The 10,193-nt window shown below is 33.9% G+C and overlaps 2 protein-coding genes and 1 non-coding gene across 3 annotated transcripts; 2 read left to right on the forward strand and 1 right to left on the reverse strand.

Moving 5' to 3' along the window:
- The first annotated feature begins 684 nt into the window (after window positions 1-684).
- Window positions 685-1,436, forward strand: LOC145634490 (copper transporter 5-like). Its single transcript, XM_081685914.1, has one exon. It carries the CDS (start codon window positions 859-861, stop codon window positions 1,285-1,287), a length of 429 nt encoding a protein of 142 aa, XP_081542040.1. The 5' UTR covers window positions 685-858; the 3' UTR covers window positions 1,288-1,436.
- Window positions 1,437-4,566: 3,130 nt separating this feature from the next.
- On the forward strand, window positions 4,567-4,640 carry TRNAI-AAU (transfer RNA isoleucine (anticodon AAU)). Its single transcript has one exon. It is a non-coding gene; the product is annotated as a tRNA-Ile (tRNA).
- A 71-nt stretch (window positions 4,641-4,711) lies between these two features.
- LOC145634491 (protein LURP-one-related 6-like) lies at window positions 4,712-7,442 on the reverse strand. Its single transcript, XM_081685915.1, has 3 exons — window positions 7,010-7,442; window positions 6,305-6,556; window positions 4,712-5,233 (listed from the first exon to the last, which is right to left on the reverse strand). The coding sequence occupies exons 1-3, from the start codon at window positions 7,250-7,252 to the stop codon at window positions 5,090-5,092; spliced, it is 639 nt and encodes a 212-aa protein (XP_081542041.1). The 5' UTR covers window positions 7,253-7,442; the 3' UTR covers window positions 4,712-5,089.
- Window positions 7,443-10,193: the final 2,751 nt, after the last annotated feature.

Raw genomic sequence — 10,193 nt, forward strand, 5'->3', positions numbered from 1 at the left:
CATCTTGATACTCCCTCCGTTTCAATTTGTTAGTCCTATATACTATTTTGGGCGTTTCAAAAAGATCTACCCATATTGAATGTATTCTACTTTTAACTTAGTTATGATTGGTTAAATTAATGATTGTGCATTGATGAAATGAGTCTAAGTAAAGAAATTATTCCCTTAAATTATGCAATTATACTTGCCGGTTTCCTAAAAAAACAAAAAGTTTAAATAAGGCAAAACTATTTATGAATTGTTTTTGACTTTAATGTTAGATTCCAAATATTCTTCTTTTCTTATTTTATGTGATAGATTCCATATGGGACCATCATATTGAAACGGAGGGAGTAATGTTTTTCATTATAAATTACTCATAGTATTAAAATGCGGTCAAAGTTTAGTCAAATTGTTAAATCAGATCAAACTAGACTGGATTAGAAAAATTCAGATCAGACCTTAATAAATTCAGAACAAATCTACTTATTTCAAATGAAGAGAACAAATCCCTAATAAGTACCAATATTGTTCCTCCCTTATCAATAAAAAAATAAAAATAAATAAATTACGGAGTATCAAAAATTTTCTTTGAAGTAATAAATGTACTATTAGTCTATTACAACATCCTGTATCCCTGTACCGTTGTACGTCATATCAAATTGTACTACTCTTCTCCCCGAATATTGTACTACGTACATAGCTTAGAGACGAAACCCATTCATAACAACAAAATTCACAAACTTCACTATTTTAGAACAATCACTATTTCCCGAACAAAAAAAAATCAAACAAAACCCCTCAGAAAATCTTCCAAATTCTCCAACAACAAACAACAAATCACCCCCAAATTTCTATCTTTCCCCTCCTAAATTCAAGATGATGCACATGACTTTTTACTGGGGTACAAAAATGGTGTTACTCTTCGATTTCTGGAAAACCGATTCATGGCTAAGTTACTCACTCGCTCTCTTATTCTGCTTCCTCTTCTCCGTCTTCTACCAATACATGGAAGATCGCCGATTATGTGTTTTAGCCATCGGTATCGTCCCACCGCCTTCGGATCAGCCGTCAACGCCGTTTCTCCACCCTCGCCTCGGAACCCGGTTGAGCAAATCGGCTCGATTTGCCACGGCCGTGTTGTTTGGGGTCAACTCCGCAATTGGGTATGTTTTGATGTTGGCAGTTATGTCGTATAATGGTGGTGTGTTTATTGCTATTGCTTTGGGGCTTGCTGTTGGGTATTTCTTGTTTCGTGCTAAGGAGTATGAAGCTTTGGTTGTTGAAGATGCTTGTGCTTGTTCTTGATTGGAAATTTCTATTTTTGTGATATTGTAATTTTACCTTTGAATTTACTTGTAATTTATGTTTATATGTTGGTGAATTTGATGGAATTATTGGAATTTGTATATCGATTGGTTTGGGTGAATTTGATGAATTGGGGTTTTATTGATTCATTTCTATTGCTGCTTTATCTTGTTTATGTCTCGAGAGTCGTAAAGGGCAATGATGTAGACGAGAATCATCGCTCTCTTGGAATCATTATTAAGTTGGGCAAAATTTAAGATCTGTGTAAGAGTGCTGAAATTGGCGAAACAGTTTGTTAAACAAATGTGAGAAGTTTTACCTAAACTAGTTATGTCCTTCAAATAAAACAAACTAGAGATGATCAATCCTAATTTTGGCCGAATTTGGGTAAAATTCACGGACTATATTGCGGGCTTTGGGCAGGATTTTTGGGCACGGTACATGTGCCGTGTTAGGGTCTTAGGGATAGGTTGGGTTGAACAGTGAAGTTGTAAAATGGCCGAGCCATGAATCCATGATCACCTCTAATAGTATTGAAAGTAAAGTGTTTATGGATGTAAAATTCTAAATTCGATTGAAGAAGTTGTATGTCTATAAGGCAACATGAAAAATGATCTCCAAATCATTTCATTGAGCAATTGTTTCCTCACAGCTCCGGCACACTTGTTGATCGCCGATTAGTCTCATCTCTCATGGTTTCGACGATTTGGCAGTGGCAAGGCTTGACCTTAAAACTGTATTCTATGAAAAATTGCTCTTTAAACCATCGGAAGGCAAAACAGGGGGTTTGGCAACGAATGTTGTACACACCAAAACTATTCCTTTAGTCTATCCTCTCACTGCTCATACGCCTCCTTCTAGTTAGTTGCTTATTGGGAGATCGAAATCAAGATTGGGACCTGAGTGAAGTAGTAAAACGAAGAAGTTCAACCAAGCGTACTAATGTGGCTGTGGGCATTTCTTCTGAAAACCTTTCTTATATGCTTTATTATGCCTTTGGCGTGCCTAAAGGCAAATGAACAAAGTCTCAAAAAATGGTAAGGGACACGAGTGAACAGATTCAAGGGAGAGTTGAAACCGCTTACCCTCCCTTCATTGAACGTCATAGCTTTATAAAACATCTCGAACTATTTTTCGATGGGGATCAAACGGCTGTTCATGTACCTTTCTCTCTGGAGGCTCAAGCAGAGGCTCGTTTACTTATGTTTTCTCATATGAATCTTTTGTCTCCAGCTATTGGGGATCCAATTTCCATACCAACTAAAGATATGCTTATTGGACTCTATATATATGAAACATGCCATACCCTAATTACGACGCCAAGACATGAATCTACAATAAGAGACCTCAAATTATGCAAAAACTTGTTAGCATCATGGTGAAACATGTCCATCTTTTGAAAAGGGTTGGACATAATCATTTGATCTTTACCTTGAAGAGTCTGATATGCCACCAAAATTTGAACCACACCCTGTGTTTTTGTGTATAATAATACTCAGCCTCGACCATTACAATTTTGTTTTCTTAAAATAAAGACTGCCTTTCCAACTTAAGGACCCTGATTTTTACACGATTACACCGTCCAATCCTCCACATGTTTGGAATCGGTTTCAATCTGTTCAAGTTATTACTCTACTAGATTGGATTACCCACGCTATGAATTCTATGTTGTTTACTTCTGTCTCATCAATTGGAAAAGATACATGCGAGTATGCGACCATGCGTCTAAATTTGCATTATGTTGGGTTTAGTGTATCCCAATTCCATAAACCCAAACTTTTAATGTTGAAGGTTATTATGAGCATAAGATATTCCTTTAAAAAATTGAAAAATCTAGATTATTACGATAGAGTATAAAACATATTCCTGGGCCTCAACCATCAGTTTAAGCTTTTGGTTGAGTTGGTCCACTAACATGGTATCAGAGTCAGCGTGACACAAAGGTCACGGGTTCGAATCTCATCCACCCCCAACTTTTGGTTGAATTGGTCCACTAACATATTAATCAATGAGCATATTGAAGTATTCATGGTTCTGAAATATGATGGAGTTTACACAATTGCATCACTTTGACGAGTTTGGGAGTGATCCACCAAGATGATTTGCTGAACCGGAGCCTTTTCAACCTTTAATCTGCTCCACCCGCTAGTGATGCGGTTCAAAACTGGAGCATATGTGGCTATTTTGACCGGAGCATTTGATGTTTTTTCAACTAGTGAAACTCGATAAGTGTACAGGAAATTCAATATTTTTTTGTACCCTTGATACTTAATAAATTTAAATTAATACACTTTAAAAGAAAAATTTTATGTATAGAGGAAAAAATAATAATCAACAAATGTTTGAAATTCAAGAGACCTAAACCTTTAAACGAGCAGCTTGTGATCGACTTAACAAGCACGAGTCGAATAACCCTCTGCTCGTGATCGACTTGCTCGATAGACACCCCTAGTTCCTTTACTTCCTCCTATTCATACACAATTTTCTTGTCCTCTATTTCCTTTGAACTACAACTTTGTCAGCTTATTGTCTATATAATGAGATTTTCATCGTATTATTCTTTCATGTACTCTCTTATACTTCCTCCGTTTTTTTTTTACTTGCAACACTTCCCTAAAAAGGAAATGTCACAATACTTGCAACACACAATAAAAGGAAAGTTACTTTAGGGAAAAACTATACTATATCCCTTATTTAAAGCACATGACCCACTAAATTACACTCCTAACAACCACTCATCCTATTTTAAAGTTTATTATATCATGTAAACCCCACCTTTCATAATTACCGCGCTAAAGGGTTGTTGCATCTAAAAGAAAACGGAGGAAGTACTTTTCATCGTAGATTTTTAAGTTCCTTGTCTTTCATGAGTTGTGTGTTTCTATTTAAGGATTTTCTCAAGTTAAATATTGTTCCCTTTTATTACATCTTGCATTCATTAAATTATTTTAATAGTATTTCATATTTCCGCTACGATTACACTCTAACACATCCCAATCACTAAAACACAATCCCATTTCAATGGAAGTGCAATGCTAAAACTTTAAAAGCTAAATAGCATGACATCGTCCTTCATTAGATAGATGCATAATAGTGATAATACTACGAGTAAAATTTAATTTCTTTTCCTAGTCAAGTAAGAGAGCCAAATGCTAATGTCAGGTCATCCCGCAAATCAGAACAACATCAATTACAAATTTACGATGAATAAAAGTTGTATCGCCTCTGATCTTTTACAACTAGTTCAAATAGTTTATGCACATCTCTTATAACACAAATGGCCCATTAGCTCAGCTGGTTAGAGCGTCGTGCTAATAACGCGAAGGTCGCAGGTTCGAGACCTGCATGGGCCATTTTTTGTTATTTCTTCTGATGCATTAGGAATATCCCTCGTGACGAGGGGTTCTTAATGTTTTTCGTTTTTCTTACCCTTAAAAAAAAAAAGAAAAACCGAAAATATACATAATACTTTTTTTTTAATTACTCATTTATTATCAAATATCTAAGCATATTATTAATTACAAATAATTAACAACATAAATCATAAATATACAATGAAAGCATTTACTAATGTACCACCTTGGTCGGTTCGTCCCACTACAATTGCCCCATCCACTTTCCTTTTATGGACGTCTTACGTTTGCTCCAAATCTTTGTTGGATAAAAGAGATATAAGACATTAAAAGCCTGACATAAACAAATAATAACCCCATCCCGTACTAAACAATCTTAGTGGAACGGAAGAAGTAACGTAAATGTAATGATGGTCATCCTGGCTCTGGCAGATGAATATAGGTAGTAGCTAGCACCAAGTAGACTCATGGTAAATGTAATCAAGAACAGCAATGACTCCAAAAACGAAGGCTTGATCAATTCCTGGTTGCACAACCACATGGTATAGATCTTTCCTTGTCATCACCCTTTCTATTTCTTCTTTAACTCCAACCTGCCATTCATTTAATAAATAAATGTACTAATTTAAATCAGCATATAATCATGTCATTAGCAGCTACTCTATGGTCTACATATAAAACTTCAATTAGTAATATCTTTATGATTCAGACCTTAGCTAGCTATCATAGCTTGTTTAGTCGACAACATATGATGACATTGTGCTATGATTCTTTACTTTTGATCATTATTCTTACAGTAGCTTCATACAGATTACAGATACATTAAATCCGTATGGAGTATCATGTTTTGATTACTTCTCTGGCTATCAAACATGATACTCCGTACTTTTATATATTGGAAAATAATATTCACATATACTACCTTTGTTTCTTTTTAGTTGACATGTTTCCTTTTGGGATAAATTTTTTGCATTGCATTTGCAAGATACCCCACTTGCTTTTTCATTTTCTCTCACTATCTCTCCTCTTCTTAATAAATGTGTCTAAATCAAACAAGTCAACTAAATAGAAACGGAGGAAGTACTAATTTATAATTTCTTATGCTACAACAATGAGACTTATGTGAAATTTTGGAGAGAGCGAGGATTGTATGTATAACAAATTAACAATATAAGAGTAATTATGATCGTGAAGCTTAATTAAACTATTCCCGCCCTTTCACGACATAGTTCAATTCAAATTATACCGTCAATGTATCAATTATTTTTAGACGGAGTGACCTAAGTATGTTGAAATATAACAACTTGTAATCTAATGTATGTAGCATTGTAGCCTAGCTTGGTTGATGTGGTATGGAGTAATGTGGAATGTACAATAATTCATGGTGGTGATGGAATAAAGCTAATCCCTAAAACTATCCACTATATATGGTGTACGTTGGTTATAGAGGCCAAGGGAATAAGAATATGTATCCACTATCGAACTTGCATTTTAAATTCGATTTGAACACGAGGGAGTACGTGATCATTATCAAATTAAAAAAAATACTTGTATATACTGTTTGTTCGGATTTAATTGTCACACTAGTACAAATTGAATGAAGTTAGCAGATTCGATATGTTTTAAAAAAAAAAGACGAGTTTAAGGGATCGTTGAGTACGTACCTTTGCTATGATATTTCCCATTGAGTCCACAATGCTGCAATTCTTATCAGGAAAATGACCTTTGATCTCAAAGTTCCAGTCTTTAACTTGCCCATTAACCTTGGGCTCAATTGAAATTCTAACTGGATTGTTTGTTGGGAAGCATGCGTTTTTATTAGGTTCTTTTATGCTGAAAACTGACTTTTCCAATCCTTCATAATCATAATAGCCTTTCCATTTCTTGTATATGTTTAATGCTTGAACCAATCCACCCTATTATATCATAAGAAAACATGTCATATAATTATGATCAAATGAATTAATTACACCAAATTGTTAGGAGAAATATTCATCTTACAATCTCTCAAAACTTGTAAAATGTACAATATCCTTTCATATAGTTGGTTAATTAATTAAGTTTGTACTTGACATCACATGATTAAATTTTAATAATGACTAAAATCGAACTTACTCGACTAGATAGAAAGTTATGATCACATATTATGATTAAACATTTGAAAACTTGAAACCAAATCAAACAACTCTTCCTATCTAAATGCTAATCATATGATCAATCTAATTTAAAAGAACTATTTTCCATGTCTACAAGTCTACAACTCAAAACTTCGAGGTGAAGAAACAACATAAGTTGATTGTACAAAAAGGTACCGTGATTCTAGATATACTTAGTGTATAAATGTATGTACATGTAATAAAAATACGCACCTTTAATTGGCGAATAAGAAGAATATTATCACCATCACCATCGCGAAGAATCAACTCTCCTTTTTTTCCAAGGATCCCACAACCATCTACTTGAAACACAACCTTTTGGCTACAATCAGTAACCACAAACCCGCCACCACCCACCGCTTGAGGTCGTTGCCTCACCACCAACACAACTTGTGAAGATGAGCAATACATCTTGCTTATAATTGGTAACAAGTAATTTGGTTTTGATGCTTCCATATTTAGTTTTGTTTAGAGTCTTATACTAGAAAAATTTTGTTCATGAAGCTAAGGTTTCCTAAGGGCCTAACTTCTTCTTATAGAAGAGTTTGTACAAAAAAGATTAAGTTCTTTTTAATTTTTAAAAATATAATAAGTTTAAAAGTATAATTAACAATAATGTATTGAAAAAAGTTTGGAATTCAAAGTTTGGCCGACCTTGACTTTGCATAAATCTATATGTAAAAAGTTTAAGCATCTTATTGTATAGGTTAATGTTAGTTATAGCATGCATTGACGTTTCGTGCTAAACATAAAGGTTGGCCAATCATTTCCAATAAAAAAAAGTATAGAGTTGCGTTGGTAGATATAGTTGCCCTTTTTATGCATTTCAAAAAGAAATACGTGACTTTTTGAAATTTGGCAAAGGTATGAAAATAGATAATACTAGACGTATGTTGTAATATATAGAGTAGAAAGGAATATTTCAAAAAACTTTAGTTGTTATTGCTTAAGATGATATGTATGGAGAAGTTAGAAATTAGTATTTGGGTAGCTTGACGGGTTTGTTTTGGATTCTAGTACTATGACTTGTTGAATGTGTCTTTCCTTTAAAGATCACTAGTTATTGCCTTGGGTAATGCCTTGGTTCGGTATTTCATATAATATAATATGCGATTAAATCCTATCTGAATGAAATAACTTGTTAAGGGTTCGTTTGGCATCGCTGTGATTTTTAGTTTTTTGGTTTTTGCTTATTAAAAGTATATTATATATGTCACATAATGAATCAAAAATTATTTAAGCTTATTAAAATCATGATAATTTTAAAAACTGACAACAGAAAAGTGGGAACACCTTTTTCTTGTTTCCTGTTTTTGGTTTTTAGTTTTCAAAAAAACAGAAAACTGAAAACAAAAAATAATGTCAAACAAACCCTAAACAATTGTAATTTATTTCACCGGAGGAGTATAAATTGATTTGATAATTTAGATTGTTTTTATGTTAATTCGCATAATTAATTAGTTCAAGTATAGAGAAGAGTCTTGTATTCATATATTTGTAATAGTTTGATCATTCGCGGCAGTTAATCATCAAGAACCCATGAAATTAAATGATTACTCTTAATTCCTTATACACAACATAAACGATGTTAGAAAAAAAAACAATGGAAATTGATGTTCAAAGAGACCGGATAAATTCTTCAAGGCACGTGATAAATGCTTTCCTAATAGTTATTTATCGACTCTCTTTGGAACAATCGAGTTACACGATAAAACTATTGGGATACAATGAAAAACCAATTAGTTTTGCTTGTTCTTACAAAACTAATTCAACAAAGTTTGAGTAGAAATGTGTTTGTGATAGGTGTGTCGTGTACCTAACAAAAATAAACCTAACTATACCACTACTATGTAGACAGGCAAGCAAGGCTCGGATCCCAAGAGACAATAGTTCAACTAATTAAATAGACTCAAACAGTTACTAAGCAAGTAACCAATTCAAATAAGTACGAATCAATATCTAAAGAACCAATTAAAACGATTAAATCTAAACAATATGACAAATCAATGCTAAAAACATCCAAGATCAAGCATCACCACGAATACAATTAATGCAATAGTCGTTCTACCCCTAACACATAATTCAATTGATTAAAGAGGAAAAGTAATCCTTGAATAGTACCAATGGTCTCTCTCGAGTTATCAATAGCTTCTCTAATCACAATCAAGCCTACTTCCGTGGAATAATGTAAATTAAAGAACTTAAGCACATTACTCTAACTTCCTAATCATCCATTCAACTACCCCCCTGATGATCTTCAAACCCTTAATTGATTTATTCAAATCCGTCAAAACCCAACTCCCGTTACGATTAAAACAATGGATTAATAACAATACCAATTATCCCTAATCTAGTATTGGCATGAGCACAATCAATTAAGCATATCAATTGCAATTATCATTAGAGAATTTAAAGAATTAATTCATGCATCAATCATATTCGGGTTCCGCTAGATCTTGGAATAGGGAAACTACTCACACATATTAATGAAAACAATAACAAGAATTAAAGAAGACATAATTAACAATAAAAGGAATTAAGGAGAATAAGGAAATACCAATTCTTGAATTATGAGAGATAAATGAAGAAACTTGAGTTCATAATCTTGAATTACAATGAAAATAAAGTCTAGAGAGAAAACTAGGGTTCTAAGATGATAGATAATAAAATTATAATGCTCAAGAGTATTTATAATAAGGCTAAAAGATAGGATAGAATAAGGAAAGAAATTGGATTAAAACCGACCAAGCAAATTCGTCCAGGCATGGGCGTGTCACATAGGACATGCCCATGTCAAAAGTCGCACTCAATTTTTCTTCAATCTCCAGTGAGGCACGGGCATGTCAAATTCTGACATTGCATGGGTGTCTCGCTGGGCCAACTTCGCTTGACGAGGCATGGGCATGCCCGCATTCAACACGACCATGCTTCCCTTAGCACGTAGCTGCTAGCTCAAAACACTCGACTCGACATGGGCGTGCCTCGGATGAAACTTCAACTTCTAACTTTCTTCCTTCTCAAAACACACTGACATGAGTGACATGGGCGTCTCTGGCTGGAAATTACCGTTAAGTGAATTCAACTTCAAACTTTGGCTTTCTAGGTGAATTGCAAGCTATGATCACGATCCGCAACTCCGTAAAACTTCCAAAAATCTTCGTTAAATCCTAAAATACGTAAAAAAAAAAAAAAAAAAACAACGAATCTACCCATAAAAGCATCGTATGATCACAACTAAACCAAATCAAGCCAAAATAAGCTATGAACAACTAATCTAAACTCGAAAACTACCTAAATAGACTGTAAAAACACGTAATCCCTCCGTCCCTAAATTACATTCCTGTTTGTAAAATTACACGGGAATTAAGAAGGAAAGAATAAGACAAATAACAATAAT

Source organism: Chenopodium album, chromosome 6, assembly GCF_948465745.1.
Source record: "Chenopodium album chromosome 6, dcCheAlbu1.1, whole genome shotgun sequence".
Taxonomy (NCBI): Eukaryota; Viridiplantae; Streptophyta; class Magnoliopsida; order Caryophyllales; family Amaranthaceae; genus Chenopodium; species Chenopodium album.